The 23,332-nt window shown below is 42.7% G+C and overlaps 3 protein-coding genes across 13 annotated transcripts; 1 reads left to right on the top strand and 2 right to left on the bottom strand.

Moving 5' to 3' along the window:
* The first annotated feature begins 309 nt into the window (after window positions 1–309).
* LOC112900267 (protein FLOWERING LOCUS T-like) lies at window positions 310–3,072 on the top strand. The gene is made up of 4 exons (XM_025969061.1): window positions 310–1,203; window positions 1,968–2,029; window positions 2,143–2,183; window positions 2,680–3,072. The coding sequence occupies exons 1-4, from the start codon at window positions 889–891 to the stop codon at window positions 2,907–2,909; spliced, it is 648 nt and encodes a 215-aa protein (XP_025824846.1). The 5' UTR covers window positions 310–888; the 3' UTR covers window positions 2,910–3,072.
* A 650-nt stretch (window positions 3,073–3,722) lies between these two features.
* On the bottom strand, window positions 3,723–10,365 carry LOC112898993 (sister chromatid cohesion 1 protein 2-like). 2 transcript variants are annotated; one of them, XM_025967323.1, is made up of 17 exons: window positions 10,016–10,365; window positions 8,937–9,390; window positions 8,810–8,850; window positions 8,542–8,588; window positions 7,693–7,754; window positions 7,486–7,614; window positions 7,248–7,397; window positions 6,868–7,127; window positions 6,654–6,787; window positions 6,512–6,567; window positions 5,845–5,981; window positions 5,138–5,763; window positions 5,012–5,048; window positions 4,898–4,922; window positions 4,672–4,804; window positions 4,229–4,328; window positions 3,723–3,918 (listed from the first exon to the last, which is right to left on the bottom strand). In XM_025967323.1, the coding sequence occupies exons 1-17, from the start codon at window positions 10,140–10,142 to the stop codon at window positions 3,884–3,886; spliced, it is 2,553 nt and encodes an 850-aa protein (XP_025823108.1). In that variant the 5' UTR covers window positions 10,143–10,365; the 3' UTR covers window positions 3,723–3,883. The 2 variants fall into 2 exon arrangements, with proteins under 2 accessions (XP_025823108.1, XP_025823109.1); XM_025967324.1 differs by lacking the exons at window positions 3,723–3,918; window positions 6,512–6,567 and having other exon boundaries at window positions 3,951–4,328; window positions 6,598–6,787; window positions 10,016–10,360.
* Window positions 10,366–11,620: 1,255 nt separating this feature from the next.
* Window positions 11,621–17,227, bottom strand: LOC112899076 (cyclin-dependent kinase G-2). Of its 10 annotated transcripts, none has more exons than XM_025967408.1 (10): window positions 15,538–17,227; window positions 15,326–15,454; window positions 15,071–15,206; window positions 14,891–14,979; window positions 14,688–14,799; window positions 14,487–14,593; window positions 14,215–14,388; window positions 13,752–13,835; window positions 12,605–12,722; window positions 11,621–11,931 (listed from the first exon to the last, which is right to left on the bottom strand). In XM_025967408.1, exons 1-7 carry the CDS (start codon window positions 16,971–16,973, stop codon window positions 14,292–14,294), a joined length of 2,106 nt encoding a protein of 701 aa, XP_025823193.1. In that variant the 5' UTR covers window positions 16,974–17,227; the 3' UTR covers window positions 11,621–11,931; window positions 12,605–12,722; window positions 13,752–13,835; window positions 14,215–14,291. The 10 variants fall into 10 exon arrangements, with proteins under 10 accessions (XP_025823193.1, XP_025823194.1, XP_025823192.1 ...); XM_025967407.1 differs by having other exon boundaries at window positions 11,624–11,931; window positions 13,752–14,076; XM_025967403.1 differs by having other exon boundaries at window positions 11,624–11,931; window positions 13,752–14,142.
* Between the last annotated feature and the right edge of the window lie 6,105 nt (window positions 17,228–23,332).

Consider the following 23,332-nt stretch of genomic DNA (forward strand, 5'->3'; position numbering starts at 1 on the left):
AGACTTGATTCTGAGTTCTAGATGTCGGCATGCGCTGAAATAAGCCACACAGCTGTACCACTAATTTGCTTCCCAAGCATCTACCTTAGTAAAAGTCCACTACCAATGAAGAAAGAAATTATTATGTTGGGGGAAGACAATGAACAAGTGTCAAGAAAATCCCTTGCCGCCTTTTATGGTTGAAGCCTAATATTCCCAACAAACAGCGTTTCAGTCAAGGAACTTTTCCACCATTTATACTGAGAAGGTGATATTCACTAAAGAATGGTAGAATTGAATCTTTAATATGTATGCTCCAGTAGAAAAGAAGGCCATGCATTCCTGCATTCACTGAAGGAGGAACTGGCACCTGAGCTGAGGAGGTTAAACAAGTCCTCCCCACCACACCAGGTCACTAGCTCCTTCCCAAGAATGTATGTTCTAGCACCTTAATCTAAAAAAAGAAGAATGTATGTTCTAGCCTGTACAAAGCAAAGAAATAGAAGAATACCAAATACTAAGGGACTTGATGCTTGCCAGCCCCATTCGCAAAAAAAACTTTTATTAATGAAGGAGTGAAGAATGTTCATGCCGCAAACAAAGAAGATGAGGTGTCAATCTGATAGACAAGTCAAAAGGCAACCCACTTTTCACGAGGAACCTATCATGTCTAGGGTTCAAGATATAGGGAATAAGTGAGCGTGGTCATTAGATTTTATTCATCAACATGGAATTGCAATGGACACTCCTATTGTTGTAAGCTCAGATAGTGGACAGGCCTACATATTTCCAGTGATGACGAGCAATATCATTATGTACATCTTCAAGTTGAGATTCTAGGGAATCTGGAGCACAACTCCTGATATCATGAATGCCTTCAGCACTTCAGGTTGCAAGTATAAATAGGGCATGAACCTGCGCCCATCAGTTCACCCAAGTTCACATTTGAGGCCAAGACAGCCTATAAGAAAGACTCTTGAGCACAATCTGTTCCCCCCCTTGCAACCTCAAATTTATCATTCCTCACCAACCATGTCAAGGGACCCACTAGTAGTAGGACATGTTGTTGGCGACATTTTGGATCCATTTATCAAATCAGCCTCACTTAGGGTTCTTTACAACAATAAGGAACTGACCAATGGATCTGAGCTCAAGCCGTCACAAGTAGCAAATGAACCAAGGGTCGAAATTGCTGGGCGTGACATGAGGAACCTTTACACTCTGGTAAGTCCATAACCAGTTCATTAATACATTGAGCAGTATTAAGCTTAGGAAAAAGTAAACATTAAGTTCAACAGGGTGTATTTAGGGTCAATGAAAAAAAATATATGCATAATTATACAGGATCTCTTATTTGTAAACGTTACTGCACAATCTCTTATTTGTAACATCTGCCTTTGGAGTTCATTGCCTTTAGTTGTTTTCAGTGCTAAAGAGCACTGGAAGCAAGAATCTCAACTTTCTTTAAGTTGTAAGCTCCTCTTTATGGACTGAAAAGGACCTCTGCGCTTCCATTTCGTTTCTGTTGTCCTTATGCTTGATAGCTTCGGCACATGTACCTGACTTGCATCTTGTGTACATGGTGCTGACTAGAAGAAAAACTATGCCGTCAAGAAGTACAGGAATCTTGAATAACTATGATAAGATGCAGCAATACATGTCACACGCCAAACGGTACAAATTTTCGCATTTAGTAGCCTAATGAAGATGCCATTATAGTAACAGTACTGCAAGAAGTCTGGAACAAACAATTTTCCAGCATTACTGTGATTTGTTTATCCTAAAACGCATCAAAGTTAGTAGATAACTTGAATGTCTAGATTGCAGGTTAAAAGAATAATGTCTTTGTAATCCTCTGAATAAAAGATAAGGAACTGTGGTGCAAATTTCAGAGATTACATATTAGGCATCTTTTTACTTGATAAGGAAACTGTTTCATTAAGCTAAGAGAAATATTCCCTGAAAATGACAAGCTACCTTGCAACTAGGTGATGGTGGATCCAGACTCGCCAAGTCCAAGCAACCCAACAAAAAGAGAATACCTTCATTGGTAAGACCAGGAACATTTTACAATTATTTTAAATTTATTAACTTTACAGTTTCACTAGTATGATGTGAGAATTCCAAAATAAGAATTAATGCTTATCTATGTGCATGTCACAGGTTGGTGACAGACATCCCAGAATCAACAAATGCTAGCTATGGTGGGTTCTTTCATCTCTGTCCTTTTCACACTCTAATGTTTCATAAATCCAAGAGTTATCTAACATTCTACAATAAATGCATATATGTTAGTCAAGATGACATTTATATGTACCTTCTTTTATATAACAAAAAATTAGCATATCATCTGAAGATTAATGGAAAAAAAATAAAATGGCAATTATCAGTGCTAAATTAGGAAGGATAAACACTATCAAAAGTAGGGCATACCTGAATAGTAAGAAGCTGGATGTCTTATCCGTGATGATGATTCTTTGGATTGCAAATGCAGTAAAAATTGTGCAATCCGATTCCACTGAAAGTGGATTTGATTTATTCAGCTGAAATTTTATTTAGCTCAACATGAGAAGTTCTGTTGTTTCCATATTTTACAAATTAAACTGTACCATAATAATTACCAATCTCACAATATTTCCACAGATGACAGCAACATTCATATTAACTCATTTTGACATGTTTGCACAAATGTTATTACAGGAAATGAAATTGTCAGTTATGAAAACCCAAAGCCAACTGCTGGAATACATCGCTTAGTCTTTGTACTTTTCCGCCAATCTGTCCAGCAAACTGTTTATGCTCCAGGATGGAGACAAAATTTCAACACTAGAGACTTTTCAGCACTTTATAATCTTGGACCTCCTGTGGCTGCCGTGTTCTTCAATTGTCAAAGGGAGAATGGGTGTGGAGGCAGACGGTATATTAGATAAGTAGCAGATCACTGACAGTGCTCTGCAAGAAGGAATGCTTATTAAACGTGAAAAGATGCACAAGCTCAGGCACGTCGCAAAACGATAGTAAATGCTGGGCCTCGAGATGTAGCTTCAATTGAAAGTTACTTTGCATGTTGCCATTACAATTTCACCATCTTGGACGACAATCTGTGTCTTCAGTGAGGGAAACTTGATGTTGATGCATACAAAAATTGTTGTTCCAGCCATGTTCAAATTTCAAAAGCAGATACCCTTCATCAAACTAACAAGTTGGCTGCAGGATATATGAACAAAACAAATTTTGCATCAGGCCCTGTAGCTCCTCACAGAGCAATCGCAATAGGGTTGCTTGTTTGAGGAGGTTTATATAACACAGTGCTAAGCTGTGCAGCACGTGCTCGACAGAACTCTACCACTCCCAGTCTCAGTGACCAACGTCTGAACTTTTTCACCACCGGATACAAAAGTATCATAACGCAATTTACTATGGACTCAAATAATAGTATCATGTAAGAGTCGGATCTCTTTTGTCACTCAACCAGTCATGATGATGGAATCACCACTAATCTTGTCCAAGCACTGCAGAGTCAACAAATGTTACAAAAAGTATCACAATAGTCATTTGTACCCAACTAGGTCAGCTTTTAAAATAAGTAATGCATTTGCGTAGGAGTGAGAAACAACTACCATAAACATGTGGATTTGCTTCGTTAGTATGGAAAGAAAGAGTTCATATCTCATTTCAGGGAGCTTGAAGATTTCAGTGGCTCTTAAGTAGTAGCCCCTCAAACAGAGCATTACAACCGTTGATCAAAACCCATTCACTATAGTAATCAAGGCTTCTTGCTCGTCTTAGAATCAGAATAAAATTTTCCAGACAGCACTAACATGCAGAAATAATACGAGCCCTGCGTTACGCTCCCCTGTGTTTCGCAATTTCAACTTGAGACGGCATGGCAAAGCTCCGAAAACTAAATGGTCCGTCCATACTGTCTGATGCCATAAACTGTAAACAATTGACTCATGAATACTCCAGGGTTTGGAACAATACTGGCTACATTCAACGCGGGAGAAAATAACTGTAATTTACATCTATAAGCTAGAACCAAACAACAAGCTCAAACCATATCCTTTGCTCCTAACCAGCTAACACTCAATACACATAACACATGCCCATGAGCAGCTCATATATACACATGTGAACGACCATCTCAAAGATACTACAGGAGATGGATAGTAACTAGGTGAAACTCTAGACTAAGGTCAGGTCATAAAACTAAGGAGCATGTTAAGTTAATCTGACGATTAGTTCTCACAGCGCTGAAGCTCTGCTTCAAGTTGCGGAGTCGCTGAGAGTATGATATCCTCATAAGGCTGCTCTTGGTTAACTTGTACGAGCCCACGGCTCTTCAGAATCTGCAGAAGAAAAGCATGCGTAAGGATAAATACAAGGGGTTCACTATTTACTAATAAGCTTAAGTTACAGATAATTTTTTATGAACAGAGTAGAACTATGATGGATTGAATAAATAAAATGTGATGCCCAAGATCCACAGCTTGATGATATGTATTGATAACTTGGGTAAAGAAATGCACTATTAATTTGGTCACATGGAAGGAGAGGATAGCTCATGATGGAAATGTGAAGGAAACTTGAATTATCATTTCCCAATAGCAACACAAAACACGATCAATCATTGAAGAAATAACATGAAGTCACATGGATTATCATCCAAGCAGGAGGTTACAGAAACCATACCAGAGTTTCATAGAAGAAAGTTGCTGAAGTTCTCCTCTTTGTCCCTTCAAGAACTTGATTAAGACTTAAAGAATTAGTTCCCTCCTTACTCTTCTTATCCAGGAATAGCTGGTGGAGGCAACTTGCTATTTTCCTAAATTAGTAAATGATAAGCAATAGATTAAGAGGGAGAGGCAGGGAGGAAATAATGATAATCTATAAGCAACAGAACAAGATCATTAGCTACCTAGTTCTAGTTGAATTCAGCAAACCTGCAAAACAACAGTGTGCAAATAAGAGCCTGAGAAAGTACAAAAACATCCACAGCACAGCATAAGCTATAACAGTTTATAAATATTACCTTCATCTCTGGTGTGCTCATCATATATAGAAATATCCTGCACGTAAACGTCATTTCAATACAGCAGTTTTCATCATAAACAATAGAAAACCTTATCATGTGAGTTTGATGCATGCAGTAGCTTACCTCATCTATATTATCTAGAGCAGCATTCAGCGCTTCATTGTGCAACAGAATTTGGTTTTCTGATTCATGGAGACCCTTCTTTGGTGGTATTTCTGAACTAGGTTCATCTCCTTTGATCTGAGTGCCCTTCTCTTCGGCTGTATCTTCATGACATTCACAAACTCCACCTTGAACAGGCTCACTTTCTGTGCGACAGCTAACATATGCCTCAAAATCTGTCTGATCATTCAGTGCTTCATTGCATTCACAAACTCCATCTTGAACAGGCCTACTTTCTGATTCACGTAGTCCCTTCTTTGGTGGTATTTCTGAACTAGGTTCATCTCCTTCGACTTGAGTGCCCTTCTCTTTGGCTGTATCTTCATCACATTCACAAACTCCATCTTGAACAGGCCTACTTTCTGTGTGACAGCCAACAGGTGCCTCAATATCTGTCCACTCATCCAATTTTCTTCTTCTTGATGCATCTAGAATGGTTTCACGTTCTGTACTTCCAGTATCCTTGCAAGAATGGAAAGATTCAGTGTGCTCATAGGAAAGACGCCTCCTTGCTCTAATTGATTCCTCACATGAATTTTCAGGTGCCTCTGGTGCACTAACGCGTGCAAGAGAAATTGAGGTCTTATCTGTCAAAATAAGAGGGCACACTGAGTTAGTGAAGTTTACATCAATAATTGCGTCTAACGATGCATGAATATGTGACCTACATGGAATCATTGGATCCAAGAAAGTATATGGTAGAGAACCAACTTTTGCCACCTTCCAGGTATCAAGATGAGTGTGAGGTGCCTTCCTTCTTTTCCGCACTAAATCCGTTGCATCCTTTATTGCTTCTCTCAACATCCTACAATACATAAAAATGTAAATAATACATGTTACAGTTTTGTGAAAGCATGGGATGGTCCATAGTATTCTGAGAATCACTTCAAAGGAAGCGCATGCCACCATCTCCCTAGTCCCAACAAAAAGAAAAGTGGAGAATCTGGAAAACAAAGAACTGATAGGACTAAAACTTCACTGTGGAAACTTCTATGGCTTGTTCAACTAGGTTAGGTTTCTTGAATCACTTGATTTGATTTACAATTCGGTTTAAGGTCAAAAGCCCCAGTGAGCCTATATAATTAGACCCCAATAAACCAGCATTTGGGATTTTCAGTTAGCAACCCAGGACATTAGCATGAAAGCTATTTTTCCATGTTGATTTTTAGTTCTCAAGCGAAAATATTCTATTTCTATCCAAATAATGATTATAATTACGTTTGACGTGTTCCCTGTCTTAAATATCCATATGAAACACAAATGAGAGCCTAATTCTGTCAGAGCAGTCAAAACCCAGCTTAAACTGATAAGAACACGGCATAAGCTAACAAATACCTACTGCTCTGACACCTCCAAACACGCATGTACAGGTAATGCAACTTGTGAAGAGTCTGTACAAGGAAGCCAGAAGTTGTTCTTACTCATTTGATAGTATGGTACCCTCATCGTACAATGACCAAGTTAATCTTCTTCTAACCTGCCGCCTGCCTTCTCGTTCTGTTGGTATATAATCCTCCTTATTGTACAATGCCCTCCTCCTTTTTCTAGTAGCCTGGCTCTTCTCAGTTTTAGCTGGCGTCCTAACCCCAAATCTAGAAGAAGATGATGGCCCTGGATCAGAAGTGAATGAAGCTCACAATTAGTATGATTAAGACCATAAGATACAACAAATAATTGTCACAAGACCAGACCTGGGACACCCTCTGGCAAGGGCTCTGGTGTAGAAGGTGATAGCTCGTTCTCTGCCCTTGTTTCACAGCTTAAGACAGGAGCTTCAAGTGACTCATGTTGCCCAGGGTCATGTTCTGGAAATCCTGCTGCAGGTAGAGATGAATTCGATTTTCCTAGCAGTGAATCACTCGCTGATGCTTCAATTGTGGGGTTATTTGCACCAAGACTCCCACAAGTCATGTTCTCCAGAATATTCTCGGAGTTTTGCTCTTCGTGACTTCTGTTTCAAAGCAAGCTTAATCTGATCAATATCTATCAACAGTATGACCTAAAAATCTGGAAGTAAAAGGTTTGCTGTGCCAAAAGAAAATTTGTTGGTAAGAAAGTTGATTTTACTCACTCTTGCAGAGGGATACGAGTCATAGAACAGGCAGAACCCCCATTATTCTCATCCATATTCACTTCTCTTATAGAATCATCCCCAGTTTTGCTTTTATCTGAAGGATAGTTTGCTTCGGCCACCATATCCATCATATCAGGAGGAAGAACACTGTTCCAAATTTGTTTTAGGAACTAAAAACAGAAGAAATGTGCTCTTATGCTGTTAGGACAGAAAGGCAACAGCGAGGTGTACTTACTCCTTCACTGGCGTGAACCAAGCAGAATCGGCATTCTGGTTTTCTCTTCCAGGTTTATCCGCTTCGGTACTCAAGTCCGGAATATTATTTGCTTCACTAATGGCTGGCATCACGTCAAGTGGGACAGAGCTGCATCACAAGGAAGCTCAGAAATCCTATGGACATAACCTTCTTTTACAATCATTAGGAAGATGCTCAAGTTCTTACATGTATTCCGGCATAAAACATGTAGAATCAACATCGTATGAACATGATGCCATCTGATATGACTGTAGCAACGAATAAACTTTAAGCTTCAGTTTTTCAAAGCAATAAGATGAAAAAAACAAGTTGAAGCCAGCAAAGTTGAATCATAACATTGGAAAAGCAAAGAGTAGAACATGTCTAAGGAGCAATTTTGAGAGTAATTATTTTGCAAAATAGTCCATGAAAGAGCTGAAACTAACTTAACTTGTAATTGCATATATTTAAAACTAACACCACATGATACAACAGCAGGCTAGAATGCTGCACAGGTCACAAGTGGGGGCACCTAGAGCAGTGCCTGTTGAACAGACCAAACCCTAAAACCCTATCGACCGCAGGCCTGTGGTAGGATGTTGAAGCATTATTACTAATCTTTCAGCTTGTCATTTAACGCATAAGGAATGTCTGCAACTGTTGGGCAGGTTGGACTGCTGCTCGATGCTTGTGGATTCGGTTCCTCATGTGGAATATGGTTTATTGGGGACAAAAAGTTGGCTGCGATTTGGCCTGCTTGGGGCCTGTCACACTTCTGCATCGCATTAGGTGGCAGCCCCAGTGACACCTTCCTTCCAATGCTTGGGAGTCTGGTAGGTGCATAGTGTCACTTAGTTCATACAGTTGGTTAGTGCAGTGATTCTTCATTTCGGATGTTACTGATAAAAAAATGTGTTCCTTCCTTCCTTTTATATATGATGTTGAATAGTTCAATAGTGAACTACCCAGCGTCATATATAAAAGGAAGGAGGGAGAATTTCAAAATGGGCTCATGCGCATGCCAATGTGATCAGGCAAGAAGAGGGAGCTGGGTACCTCATACAAATACGGGGCATGATGGCGCTCATCCTCCAATAGAATATCTATACAAAAAAGGAAACAGGGAATGTATGAAATGTTTGTTTTCAAAAAAAAATGTATGAAATGTTTCACGATCAAAAGGAAGCAGGGAACGTATTTGCAACTTTTCAATTATATGCATGCTAGTCCGAAATGCAGAGGTCTGGTTGAAGTATCTCAAGGAAACAAAATGGATGGGAAAGCAAAGCAACAAAAGTAAAGGCTATGCTAATGGCATCAATACCTTGACGTGCTGACTGATGGTAATCCTCACCTTCATCATCTCTGCAAAGAAAGGTAAAAAGGGTACATAAGAAACCACGTTCCATGTAACAAAGTAATTGGACTAGTATATGATCAGGAATGCTTACGTATCTTCAGCAATCCCCAAATCGAAAGAGTCAAGCTCAAATCTTTTTGGTATTGTGAAGGTTGGCAGATCATCAGGCACACGTGCTTTCCGGATTACCACAGATGTCCGTACAATAACTTCTGTTTCCACCCTTACAGAGAGGCCTTCACTTGATACTGGGCTAGAGACTTCAGTTGTTCTCACAGCTTTAACAGGTTCATTGACTTTGCTAGTTTTTTTATGGCCTGCCACTGATCTTCCTGCGCGGATAGCTTTATTCACTTGCTTCAAAACTCCATGTGTCAACCCTCCAGTTGATGCGCTAGGTTCCACACATTGTCTTAGTTGCAATGAGCGAATTTCCTCGCAATCATGGTACAGGTAATACACTTTCTTGGAGTATATCCTAACAATACCAAACAGAAGCTGCGCCAGTATTCTGTGTGGGCCCTGGATATCAGATAAAATCTCATCTGCCAACATCGAAACAAAATGCGTCAGCATTACAAACCTATTAGGAGAATTCCTGAACAAGATAGCTTGGTCTAGAAAAGGAAAGTTGCCCCTTTTCTACCAACATCACCAGCAGCTTTAACAACACTTCGTACAGATCATCATCTAATTCAATGCTATAAATTGGTGCGCGATATAGCCAATTGGTTCACGTGGTAAATCTGGTTGGCGCACCCGATTCTCAGGATTAAGCTCGAGTGCCATCAATAAACCCTCCCTGACCTAAAACCCCCAAACCTTACACTGGCCAAAACCATCAATAAAAACACCACCCAAAACTGAGATGACAAGCAGAGTTACAAACACCACACCGCATGAACTGGCACCAAACACACAAGGAGCCATTCCGCTATTGTGGCCATGCTCTCGAGCCCAAATCCCCCTCGCATGCCGATTTTAAAACCTAAACCCCCACATAAACCCTTTCCTTCTCCCCTCTCCCACTGCTCCAAACCAACATCACAAATTTCTAGATTCGAGAGGCCCCCTCTTGGCCAACCCTTATCCCCACCAAAACTGCCCCAAAAATCCAATGAAAAGAAGGGGATTCCTCTCGCATTGCAGGAGTTGACACTGAGTCGTTACCAACGGAGGCGACGATGTCCGTGCGCGCGACCTGGTCCCGGGTGAGCGCGGCCTCGCCGCAGAACGCCGCCACCCACACCGTCCCAAGCGGGCCCTTCTTCGACAGCAGGGCCTTGGAGTGGGACATCTCCGCTGGCTTTGAACAACGAGCGCCGCCGCCGCTTCTACTGCCGCCGCGCCAATGCAAGCGCCCGCCCAGGCCTGCCCAACGGCCGCCGAGAGTGGAGGAAGACAGCGCAGTCCGCGTGCGAGGCGTGGCCGCCGGCTGCGCGGTTTTTGGTTGGTTTTGGGAGAGTCTGACGAGAGCAGAGGAAGGAAGGGGACAGCGAGTGGCTTCAAGGGGAAGGAGGGGGGAGGGGGAGAACCGAAGTGAAACGGCTCGCGGGCGTGCGGAAGTGACGTGATTGCCCCTCGGTTTTGAGACGTTGAGACATTGAGGAGGTTTTTTGGAAACTTTTTGGGTTTGTTTTTCTTTTCTTTCTTTTTTTTCTGTTGGCCTGTGGTTGGATATGTGTTATTGCCTCCTATTTTATGGGCAACCCACGTACTATAATAGAGCATAAACGGTAATGACTAATGAGATTGGTGAGGCAAACAAAATCAAATATATAAGACCAGATATGTTTGCATTAATTAGTCCAGGTTTTCCAGAATTTTTTGGATGTTGAGATATGGTATTTAGTGGAGCAACAAACTAGATAATTATTTATATATTCAACTGACGTTCTTATTGACTATAAATTGTTGAATCACACGTCATTTAATAGTTACACGTGTATGCTCATTCAGTTACTCTTTCAGCCCGTTCGGACAACCTTGCAAGCGAATGAAAGAATTTCAAATTTTAAATATTTTATTTACACATTTCGTAACGGCGCATTGTAGTACCAGGCTACCGGCGGTGCCTATGCCTTGTTCTGCTGTTCATAAAAAAGTATCTGTTTTGTTTATATAAATTAGATAGTGCATTACAGTTAGACGGTTTGCTGATATTCCGAATGCAGGGCACTTCACCGGTGAGCGGTGACTGGTGAGTCACATTTTAAACCTGGGGGCCTGGAACCTACATGAAGCCCGTACAGCTGATCGTTGTAAATTCTGCCGGTGAGCAGCCCTCTGCGGTAATTTCTCCTCGGAGACTCGGATGAGTATGAAGCTTCGGGTGAGCGAGCGTCGGGACGGCAACTCGAGGCAAATGCAGGAGAGGCCGACGTGATCCGCTGAAGTAAAACGACGGGACCAACTCGAAGCAGATGCAGAAGAGGCCGTCGCCGCTCAGGTGGTGAATCACACTCGCTTCCAGGAGGGGGCACGGGGCTACCGGTAAGTGACCCTGAATTCACCGGCGGCACGTAGGCGGCTCCCGACGGCTTTGCAAGTTTGCAGCAGCGCATCGTTTCATTGTTTGTTACCGACCTGCGACGCCCGCTGGGTGGTCAACACGTGCAGGACACGTGCAGGAGCCGGACCCGTTCACCTTTCTCGGCACCGGCGAGTCCTGTCGTCGGCGACGCACGAGTAAACCATCGGTCTCGTCATTGGAGTCGCTACCGGCAGCAGGTGGTTATCCAGTATTCCAGTTACCACACCAATGGGGAACATTGGTTCAAATCAATGCCCAGCGAAAACACAATCTAATCAATCATATTGTGATGATAATGTGAAGCTACCAGTACATAGTTCCTTCCGAACTCCAAGGGCAAACGTAGGGAACTGTACATCACTACTACTACACTAGACTTTCGAGCGGCACATGCTTAAGATACCAGAGTGCGCGTACATGAGCCCTGCTTCCTCACTGATGATGCAAATGCTCCCCTTTTTGTCCGCGTGTAGTTGTGGACGCGTGAGCTGCCCTCCCATGTCAATTTCCGAAGAGATCTCCACAGCCATGGACACCAAAGTTACAACAACCGCTGCAATTACATTGCATACATAAAGAGACGGGTACTCACAACCAGGAGTATTATCAGGCAAATGGCAAAAGCGATGGAGCGAAACAGGCGGTAAAGGCGTGAAGCGGAGAACAATGGATGCAAAGGGAAGCAAAAACCAGAGTGGCAGCACAATTCGTGAGGCTAACTTCAGGCCGTGTGAGCAACAGGGCGCAAATGCAGCTCAACTCCGGCACAGTCCCGTTGTACTGGAGGGCAGCTATACTGCACCTCTAGTCCCAAGCCTGGATTACTGGATACTAATATGACAACCTAACACTACAGGCCAACGAAGCTCGCTCGATAAACAGCAGAAAATCAGTCTACATGAATTTTACCTTTGCTGTAATCTAAGTGAGCCATAATGCGGGAACAGCAAAAAAAAACACCTTTAAGAGACACAAAAGCATAAAACTTCTTTACTCCCCTAAAAGCTCTGTTCCATGTAAGCTCACCATACACTCTACAGACTAAATTTCACCTGATTCACTGTTATTTATCACGGGGAACCACCTCGCTGTGTTTTTCAGTAAGCTACGTTAGAACTGTCAAGTGAACACATGCTACCTACGCAAACAAAAATTGTAGAAGAATAATCTACAAATCAGTTAGAAGAATGGTTATATTAATGTACAAGGAAGGATAGTACACTGACCACCATGGTTCAATAGTAAAAGATGAACACTTTTGAAGGCCCTCCACAAAATTTAGTCACTTAGGTGCAACAAGCTGACGGCCATCAAGCTTCCTATCTTGAAGCAGCCACAGCTTAGCTGCAGACGTGTCATACAACAATGGTAGTGAGTTTAAAAAACTTTCCCAGCTCTTGGGTGGTAGAAAGAAGCAATTATCACCAGGTGCAAAGTACAAAACAAGGGAACATATCATCAGCTAACAAGTCAAATAGCAGAAAAGCATTTTCCCAGTCAAGGCTATTAAAAACCTGCGTGCAAGTGTCGCAAGCAACAGGTAAACTACATTGCTCAATAACAAGAAGAACACTGTGCTTTTCATTAGCACCATGAATACCTCGTACAGACAGATTCAACTTAAACCATGGTCACATATATGCTTATAATGCTTAGTCACGTATCACGATTTGAATGGAAAGACTATTCAAGTACTAGCCATTTGGCTAGGAAGGATACAGAAGAACCTAATATGTATTTCTAAGGATTCAGCATATGCAATGTGTGCATAGTGATGAACTTAACAGGGGAGCAAAGAGCATACAAGAAGGGATGCACAACATGATGAATTGCAATAAATCTGCAGCGGTTTCTCTCTTTGATACCAAATTAACATCAAGTTCAAAGTTAACTACCAAGCAGAAATTAGATCCACAAATTAAGTCCAAGTTCCAAATTTGTTTTATGGACATATCTCACAATTAATCCACCTATATATTTTAGTAGTGAAAATAAGTCAGGAAAGCGCTTCGATCTCAGCTATGAAATGCCACTGATCTCTTGTAGTTGAGATGGCAAGGAGAAAACGTCTATGCAAGAAATATCTCACTCGCACAGTTTTCTGGTCATTTCTTTCAGCCATTTTCCATTGCAACTTATTATTTAGAATTTGACATCGAAGCAGCTGCTCTATAAATGCTATGTGCATGACCCAGACACATCAAAATGGAAGATATCACATTAATATTCGGACTGTTCACCTAAATAGTCTTAAGAGGATCACACATTTCATACAAGCATAACTGATCTTTCAGGAAAGAAGATAAGTTCCACGCTCGTCAGGTTTTAGTCAGCAATACATCACTTGTAGCAATTGGCTTGTGAATATATTACCTTCCACGTTATATTAATGCCCATTGATTTCCTGGTGATTTGGTGAAAAGCAAAAGGCATCCTTCCCCTGCGCTTCTTTCGTCTCTTGCAAACAAAATGCAAAGATCAAAAGAAAAGGCACGAGAAGCATAAAGAATAACAATAATGATGTTTTATTTTAATCCAACGCACTGAACATTGTTTACAACGTACCAATCTGCAATATTTTACATACAGAAGTTCCAAAGGTGAAACTGGTGTAACCAATAAAAGCCAACACGCCACACCTTACGATGCAGGCAGATTATATTTGCTTTTAGGATCAATCTGGATGTTGTGTTAATTCCTGCCAAACAAAATTTCTATGATGGACCATAAGGAGAAACCTTATCCACTTAAACCGGCACCAAGCCTGCTAAAGAATACTATCAGTCGCTGCTAGACACCGAGAAGATTGATACTTCATGTCCATGGCACATCTCACCTCAGAAGATATCTGACCTCGCTGATTCAGGGTGAAGCATAACAGTTAGAACGGATAGGAACCCAATCAGGTTCTGTTCAGCCAAAAAGCCCACGGTTGCCTATGTTCCCTTGCAGTTCTTTCAAACGTTGCTCTTCTAGAGGGTCAGGACTCTTCAGGTACCGTTTTGTACGCCTGTGTATTTTAATAAAATTATAAGAAATCAATTTTTGCTGTATGAAATAGAACCATGTAACATTAGGCCAAAGTGGAAGACGTGATTCAAAAATTACCTGTCCAGTTCATTAAGTGCAGGGAATGTTGGCATGAAGTCCTTGGATTTAGGCAGAGGAACTTCAGAGAACCATTTGTGCTTCAGAGCATCATCTGCCGATATACGCTGTACGAGAGAAACAAGGGTAGCTCAGACAGGTATGCATGATGAGAATACAAGAACACATAAGTAAATGCCAATTGAAGATTAAGAATTGCACCTTATCAGGGTCATAAGTTAGCAGACTGTTCAACAGATCAAAACCAGCTTCAGACAGAATTGGTCGCCCAGAAAAAGATGCAGCTGGGAACTTATCTCTTAGCCTGTTATACCTGTGAAGACAAAAAAAAAACCAATACTGTCAAACGGAAATGCACATTCAGCAAAATAACAACAAAAGAAAGTATAAATGTATACACATACGGTTGTTTGACAAAGTTGACTTTCACACCAGGTAATTTAGCATAGCCAGGCCAAATCTTCTCATTAGGTGTGCCAAGTGTTCTAAATATCTGCCAAAAAGTAGCTTCAACGTGAGATATCATCAAATAAAAGTTATATCAAGAGCTGCAGGACTATAGGAGATCAGCACAAATTAAATACCTTATCTAGCTGTTCAAACTCTGTTTTTCCATTGAATAATGGTTCTTTGGCCAGAAGCTCTGCCATTATACAGCCCACGGACCACATATCAATAGCAGTAGAATACTCCTTTGTTCCTAGCAATAGTTCTGGGGCCCTGTAGCCACAAGGAGCAATAAAGGTGAGTCCTTGGTTGACCAAACGGAACTCTCAATGAACAACTTTAGAAGAAAACCAAAACACTGCTGAGGAATCTGATGTTGGCCGATGACCTACCTGTACCACAAAGTCACAACCAGTTGAGTATAAGGTTTTAGTGGGCTCCCATATTGACGAGACAGTCCAAAATCACATATTTTCAACTCACCGCGGTTATTCAGCAAAAGATTTGATGTCTTCAGATCCCTGAAGAAAATGGTGTGCGTGTATCAGCAACACAAGAACAGATTCAACATATGCAAACAAAAACGAAGGTAAACAATAATTACCTATGAAGTACCCAATTGTCATGTAGATACTTTACACCCTCTAATAGTTGAAGCATCAAACATTTGACCTCACTTTGGGTATATGGTTGTTTCATTGTCTCCATGACACCTTTTAGATCATGTTCCATGTACTCCATAACCATAAAAATACTATCTAGACTACTTCCAACTACTACTTCCTTGACATCCACAATCGAAGGATGGTGAAAAGACAAGAGGATATTTATTTCCCTTAGAGAGGTTAATGGAAAACCTTCTCGCTCCTTCTCCATTTTTACCTTCTTCAGCGCAACAATCTCATTTGTCTTCTTATCCCTTGCTCTATATACAACACCGTATGTGCCCTCGTTAATTTTGTTGAGCCTCTCAAACTCATCAACACTTCTGCAACCTTGAAGCATATTGATACACCTGTGTGGTGCCTTCACTGGTTCAGGGGTTTCAGGTCTGCGTGCTTCATCCTCTGAATCGGTATCTGACATTCTATTTTGTGCATCACTGTCGCTGGCCTGCCCCCTGTCAACATCCATATAGTCATCTTTATCTACTTCAAAATCTTCTTTCTCGTCGTTACCCATTCTCCCTGAGTCAGATGACCTAGACATGGTCCTTCCTCCAGAGATATCACTGACCACAACCTCACCAAGTTCTGGGCTTGCCCTTTTCCACTGCCCTGGCAAAGAGTCTGCGGGTGATGCACTTTTCTTCTTCATTGGTGCTGCAACATCTTCCTCATCATCATTAGCACCAGCCCATCTTGAAGTTGATATGTTCCTCATTGTTGGATATTCCTCTTCCTCCTCAGCCACCCTATTCTCCTCATGTTCCGGCAAATGCTCAGCACGCTCTGTACCAACAGTAGGCTCCACATCCATAGGTGACTTCTCCACAGCTAATATCACTGGGACGTGGTCTTTCGGAGGCAATGGCGGAGGTGGAGGGAGCTCAGCAGGCTCAGATTCTACCGCTTTCTTGCCACTTGTTGCATCAGAATGTGGCGGCTTTGGGCTATCCCTGTCCCAAATTATAGGCGAGAATTTCCGCTTCTTGCTTGGAGACGAGACCACTGCACCAGCCACAGCCGATGCAGCCCCAGCCTCACCCTCCCTGTTAGAATTGGGAACGCCATTCTCCCTTCCTCTATGCGGCCTCCCACCGGAGTCATCGGACGCACTGCCGCTCAGCACCTCACCGGGCTCACGGTCACCGAGCCTGCCCGCGAGGCGGCTCCTGGGTGGGGGTGAGCGGCGGCGACCGTGGCCGTTGGCGAAGTCCCTGCCACCCCTGCTGCGCCCGCCGTCGCGGCGGCGGTCCGCGTCGCGGTGGCGGCCGCCAAGATGGTGGTGCTGCTCCTTACTCCTCCTGGAGGCCTCCGCATCGAGCTCCCGCTCCCTCGCCTCGTAGTCCCTGTACCCTCCGTGGCGCCCAGCGGCCATAAGCGAACCGAACGAGCGCCGCACGAGGTTCCGCGGCAAACCCTAGATCCGTACCAAAACCTAGAAAAATTCGGCGCGGGTTCGGACCAGGATGGGGTTCGGATCTGACCTTTTGGATCGAGCGGCCTCGTGGACGCCGGCCGCCGGCCGCGCAGGGAGGAGGATGCGAGAAGGGTCAGGAACGCGGCGGCAAAGGGGTGACTGGGTGTGCGGTGGTTGGTTCGGCGGCGAAGCGAAAGAGAGGAGGAAGGGGACGGAAGCGACTGCTCCTGGGGCGGCCGCTCCGCGTTGTTTCGGTTCGGCTCTCAGCTTTTTCCTTTTCGGGCTTCGAGGAACCCGCGGCCTCCGTGCGTACGTGGTTCCACGCGTGTATGACGGGTGGGGCCGAGGGTAGGGAGGTCGCGTCACTTGCTCAAGAGTTAAGAATCTTTGGGCTGGGTCGCTGGGTGTTCAACGAATCTTGTTAGACAACAAGAAGGTACTGGGCCGATGATTCCAAGTCGACTGAGAAATTCTCTCACACCACCCTCACTCCTCCCAAATTATATATTATTTTAGATTTTCTATATAGATCATTTTTATTATACATCTAAATAAATATTATCTCTACATATATATATAAAGGTATATATCTAGATACAAAAATTAAAAATCCTATAATTTGAAGCGGAGGGGTACACACTATATATGTATAAAATCTAAAGTGAAAGGGTTCTCCTAAACTGAAAGTAAATAAAATGTAGGAATCAAAACAAAAGCTAAAAAGAAAACATAGAATTAACTATAACTCCAGATCTGGTAAGCACCTCTTTCATGATCTCCTTCTTCTACGTCGGGCACCCCCATCTTCTCTTGTGACGGATTCAACTTTGGTGAGTTCAATTTCAATTGGAAAATCCGGCAACGATTCTACCATCAAATTGGGAGAGCGGTAGGTGGAGGCAAAGGAACTCAAATTTAGTGAAGGATAAGGCACAGAAGGAGGGGGGAGGGGGGATGGTGGCCCTCGCCAATGAGCGGGTGGGCGAATGAAGAAGTGGGGCGGCGATACGGATGCGTGAGGAAGAAGAACCGGAGGAGGGAGGGATGAAGGAAGACAAAAGCAAGGAGTCTTCTATTTGGCTTATGTAAAAGGCTTGTCATTAAAAGGAACTCTTTAAATGAAAGATTTTTCTTATAGAATATTAGGAAAGATTTGATTTTATATTAAAAGGACTCCAGATTTCTCAACCCAAAATAAAGAAATGTTGAATTTGCAATGACAATCTATAGTATGTATTTTCATGAATGGTTGAAAAACAAGAACCTTGACCATTTTTGGTTTATTTGCAATATTGATGATGATGTCACCATGCCATGTTATATAGCTTGAAGATTTTAGTTACTAACCCAAGAGTTTTCTTTTTAAGTAAACAAACAAGGAGTTGTGTACATACACCTGAAACGGGATGGCTCTGCATTCTAAACAAGACATTCAATAATTAAGGGCATCAAAGCCTCTATTTGTTTGGAATTCCATGTCCAAAACTTTGCTAAGGGTGGGGATAGCTCTTGGAATCTGGGAACATCACTATGTGTTCTCTCAACAACATTCAAGAGGAGTAGCAATAAGTTGACTTTGACACAAACGTGTGAATGGAAGTAGAGCCCGTGCCATAAGGTTTGAGCTTCTAGTTTTGGACTTCTACGCTTTCTATGCAGGTCCGACAATACATGCAATTTGTACTCTAAATAAGTCTTATTTCTTATATATGACATGAGGAAATGCTCGTCTACATGGTTCTCCAAAATGTGGGCTTGCAGCTATATGGGCAAAGGTTGAAAGGTGGTTGCACACCTCTATAACGGGCATATACATAACTTAGCACATGGCACATGGTGACATGGATATCATGGATAGCTTACCAATATAACCTCCTTTTGTATGTGTGCATGCTTGTTTGATTCTTCGTGTGACTAGATAGCTAATGTTCAAAGGCGATGCACTGTGGCTCGAGATTGTGCTGGTTCATAGGAAGCAAGAGCACGGATTAGATACGGAAGGTAGAGAGTGGATAGAGTCATAACTCATGAGGAGATGAAATGCGGCAACATAAGCGGATGGCGCGAAATCATAACATGACACAATGATCTAGAGATACAAAATTGCATGGAAAATAATCAAGAAAAATTCTCAAAAGGAAAATCTCATTATAGATAGATTGAACTAATTGAAATAGTTATAAGAGTAAAATGAGAATATGGTTAGTTTTAGATTTAAGATGGCATGGTAGATTGTAAAATACACCTTTATTTTTTCTACTAAAAATCTCTCCCATGGAAAAAACGGAAACAATAGAGATCGAAGCAGGAGTGAAACGAGAAATTTTAGAATTTGACACCCAATTCACACGCCTCATTGAAAATTGACACCCAATTCGCAAGCCTTCCAGAATTTGACACCATGCGCGCGTGAATTCTTTGATTTTGGGAGTTTCTCTCTTTTTTCACAATTTTCTCTCTTTTCTCTTTTGTTTTTATTCTCCAAGTCATGGAAACGACGCTTCTGCCCCTGGTCTTATCATTCAAGTGAAAATCGGTCCCAAGCTTGGCCGTATGCTCTCCCGGTTCCTCTTCCCCTCCTCCTCCTCCTCCTCTCTCTCCCGCCTTTCCCTCGGGAAGAAAAGCGCCGCGCCGCCGCGGGGCAACCGCCGATTCATGAGCGAGAAAGCAGATATGGATCAAGAGCTCGGAGGGGAGTGGGCGGCACCACGCGCGTGCAGCCAGTTAGGCCACTAGGGTGCTTGCCAGCGAACGAAGGGGCCGGAGGACACGACACGACCAAGCGCGCGACGCGGGTGGCACTGGCGGCCAAGGGGGCAGCACCGCATGCACAGAGCCAACGAGGGGCCGCGCGGCCAAGCGCGTGACGTGGGCGGCGCCGGCGGGCTCAGGTAGCGAGCGTGTGTCGCAAGAGCAGCTAGACTGCTCGTAGCAGGGAGCCAAGTCCAAGCCACCGGCGAGTGGTAGCGGATTTGGATGCCGGAGCACGAGATTTGGATGCGGGAGCATCTGTTCTTCGTCCAACCAGTGAAGAGAGAGGGAGACATAGAGAGGAACCAGAGAGGACGCCAGGAGAATCAATTCACTTGAACGGATATGGTCAAGGGCAGAAGCATATTTTCCCGTGACCTGAAGAATAAAAATAAAAGAAAAAAGAGAGAAAATGGTGAAAAAGAAGAGAAACACCTAAAATTAAAGAATTCGCGTGCATGGTGTTAAATTCTAGAAGGCTTGCGAATTGAATATCAATTTTAGTGAGGCGTGTAAATTGGGTGTTAAATTCTGAAATTTCTCGAGGGAAAAAACGTGCTAGAATGTACGAATATCCGAGCAATGGCACAAAGACGGGCTACAAAACAAGGGGCAGCCCGACAGCACCTTAAAATAAGGTCTGAACCAGTGAATCGAGATTAATTTCAGGTGGAGCCCACGTGTCAGCCGCACTAAATTTGAATCCCGCTGCCAAACCACGCAGATCTCCAGGAGCGTCCAAAAGCGTTCTTTCCACGCGGCCCCTGCCTCTCGTCATCCCGCAGCCGCTCGACAAAGCACACCAACTGTGCCATTTAGGATGTGTTTGGTTCGAGAACCTGGTAGGACGGAACCGTTCCATTCCAGATTCTTGGAATGGAATGGTTCCATTTCTTGTTTGGTAGCCGGAACGGAACCGTTCTAGTTTTTTGTTTGGTTGGAGAATTTAAGTGGAACGGAATGGTTCCATTTCTTGTTTGGTTTGAGAATTCGGCAGGTACGTAGGAAGAACACTTGGAGCTCTTTTCATATGTGTTATCCTGCATGAGGCAACACATGTTTATACTAACGGATATAAATCATTGTAAGCAAGGATTTAAATCATTGTACATAGATCCATAACGCTCAGGTTATAAGCAAGGATTTAAATCATTGTACAACATGTGATATATCAAGTAAAATCCCATCTGTACACCCAAAAAATACCTCACCTGTATGTTTACAATGAAGAAGAATTTGGTGCCCCCTTGTTCTGCACATTTCTACAATAACACATACAAATGGGTCCAAATTTCAAAGGCACATATGCCCACATAATTAAAAAGTACATAGGTCCACAAAGTACATAGATCACTTAATTAATAGTACATAGGTCTACTTAATTAAAAGTACATAGATCCATATTAGAGCAAGATACACAAGCAATAAACTAGAAGTTCGCATTAATAAACATGGTCATCCAACTGATCTTGTACAACAGTGGCAGCTCGGCAAAGGCTCTAGCAGTATCAGGATTAGCCACCAAGTGAGCAAAGTACCTTGACTTGTCTTGAATCTCAAAACCTGGAAGATTGTTGAAAGGATCGATGGACCAAGAGGGGGGGTGAATTGGGCCTTTTTCAATTTCTAAAACAAGATAAAGCAACCTTAACCTATGCAAAACTAGAAGGGCACCAATTCACCAACCGGATAACTAAACAACCTACACAAGCTAGATGAGATAAAAAGAGATAAAGCCTAGCAAGGTAGAGCTAACTAGTGATTTCTAAATCAAGCACATGAAAGAATTGCATGAAAGATAATGCTTGAAATAAGTAAAATGGACAAGGGACAACCGGATTTTTCCCGTGGTATCGATGTGTTGGCACACACCCCTAATCCACGTTGTGACACTCACAAAGAGTATTGTCACCTCCCAAGTCACCAAGACGAGGGCGCTCACTAAGAGTCTCCGTTCACCATCCCGGTGTGGTGGAGATCAAGCCACGTACAAATCTTTTCTCCGGGCTTCCACAATCCTTGGCAAGCTCCGCGAGAATCACCTCGATCACCAAGATCGCCTAGGTGATGCCAATCACCAAGAGTAACAAGCTAAGGCCTTCACTTGAGCAAGAACCAATCACTAAGAATGGATGCACACAAGCTTCTCTCTACTCAAGTCCTTAATCTTGCTTCTTGAATGATTGAATGAACAAGTGTATGAAATGTTGAAGCTCAAAGTGGCTCTTGGCTAAAGTATGTGTGTTTGGATGTTGCCTGGTGCCAAGAGTAGTAGAATGACCCATTGGAGGGGTATATATAGGCAGCTCACACGAATAGAGCCGTTGGAGAAAAAGCTGCCAGAAAAACTGCGTAGCGCCGGTTAATCCGACGTCCCTCCAATAGTCATCGTCGGTTTAACCGGTGAATGTAAAACTCCCCTTTTGAAAAACTAGCCGTTACTGTTTGGGAAGATTAACCGTCGTTACATCGGTTTAACCGGTGAGTGTAATCATCCATTGATCAACAGAAATACCAAGTCACTGGACAACTGCACCGACGTCAAATTTCAAATAACGTCGGTTTAACCGGTGAGTCTATTTGTCCAATGATCAACTGAAAACCGAGTCTCTGGACAACTGCACCGACGTCCAATTTCCAATAACGTCGGTTTAACCGGTGTATTGACTTGTCCAAACCAGCTGACCTCGTTTAACCGACGTATAGAAAACTTGAGGCGTCGGTTAATCCGGTGATAAGGATTTTTCTGGTTTTATCTTTTCTGACTTGAATCTTGAATGAAATCCAAATATTTTTGAGATATAAGTTGAGAACCACTTATTTGAGCTTCTAGAAACCTGAGTGACCATTGTGTGCATCCATTTTCAAATGACCATGTCCATGCTCAAGTTACTAAGCCTAAACCCTCTTAATAGAGCGATCACTACAAAACTATAAAACCTATACTAACCTAAGTGTCCTTCTCAACCTTATGACACTTAGGACTAGAAAGATCCTTAGTCTTGACATGTTATAGAGTTGAATGCCGAGATCGCCTTTTTGAATAATGAAAGTTAGGGGTCTCTTTTGACATATAACCAAATGAGCAATAATGATTTATAAAGCTGCACAAACTCATTAGTCACAATAATGGTTGTCATTAATCACCGAAACATACCTTAAGGGCCTAGATGCTTACAATCTCCCCCTTTTTGGTGATTGATGACAACATAAACATAGATATCGAGAGAGCGAGAAAGATAAGGCACGAATAAACACAAGCAAACTCGAAAAGAAAGGAACCAAACGAAATCCATAGATATGTCTCAAAAGCTCAGCATGCTCAAATGACAAATGTACATATCCATGAACTAACATCAAATATAATACAATAAGAAACATCAAAAGTCAGATCGAGCTCTCTCTAAAGCTACCCTCCCCTGACTCCCTCTCCCCCTTTGGCATCAAAGCACAAAAAGGCTACTGATCGGGGTGCCGCGGGACGGCGAGGAAGCGATCCGGGTCATCGTCGTCGTCGTCGTCGTCAGACGGAGGATCCTCAGTGACTGCCGGTAGCTGCTGGTCTG

The sequence above is a fragment of the Panicum hallii genome, chromosome 7, assembly GCF_002211085.1.
Source record: "Panicum hallii strain FIL2 chromosome 7, PHallii_v3.1, whole genome shotgun sequence".
In the NCBI taxonomy this organism is placed as follows: Eukaryota; Viridiplantae; Streptophyta; class Magnoliopsida; order Poales; family Poaceae; genus Panicum; species Panicum hallii.

Coding starts and splice junctions, on each gene's coding strand:
- LOC112900267 (XM_025969061.1), top strand. CDS start 889: ATGAACCTGCGCCCATCAGTTCACCCAAGTTCACATTTGAGGCCAAGA. Junction 1,204..1,967: donor TGAGGAACCTTTACACTCTG/GTAAGTCCATAA, acceptor CCTTGCAACTAG/GTGATGGTGGATCCAGACTC. Junction 2,184..2,679: donor ATCAACAAATGCTAGCTATG/GTGGGTTCTTTC, acceptor ATGTTATTACAG/GAAATGAAATTGTCAGTTAT.
- LOC112898993 (XM_025967323.1), bottom strand. CDS start 10,142: ATGTCCCACTCCAAGGCCCTGCTGTCGAAGAAGGGCCCGCTTGGGACG. Junction 7,398..7,485: donor TGGTTCACGCCAGTGAAGGA/GTAAGTACACCT, acceptor AATTTGGAACAG/TGTTCTTCCTCCTGATATGA. Junction 5,982..6,511: donor TGGAGGTGTCAGAGCAGTAG/GTATTTGTTAGC, acceptor TATGTATTGTAG/GATGTTGAGAGAAGCAATAA.
- LOC112899076 (XM_025967409.1), bottom strand. CDS start 16,973: ATGGCCGCTGGGCGCCACGGAGGGTACAGGGACTACGAGGCGAGGGAG. Junction 15,455..15,537: donor GACAATTGGGTACTTCATAG/GTAATTATTGTT, acceptor CATTTTCTTCAG/GGATCTGAAGACATCAAATC. Junction 15,207..15,325: donor GTTGTGACTTTGTGGTACAG/GTAGGTCATCGG, acceptor TTGTGGCTACAG/GGCCCCAGAACTATTGCTAG.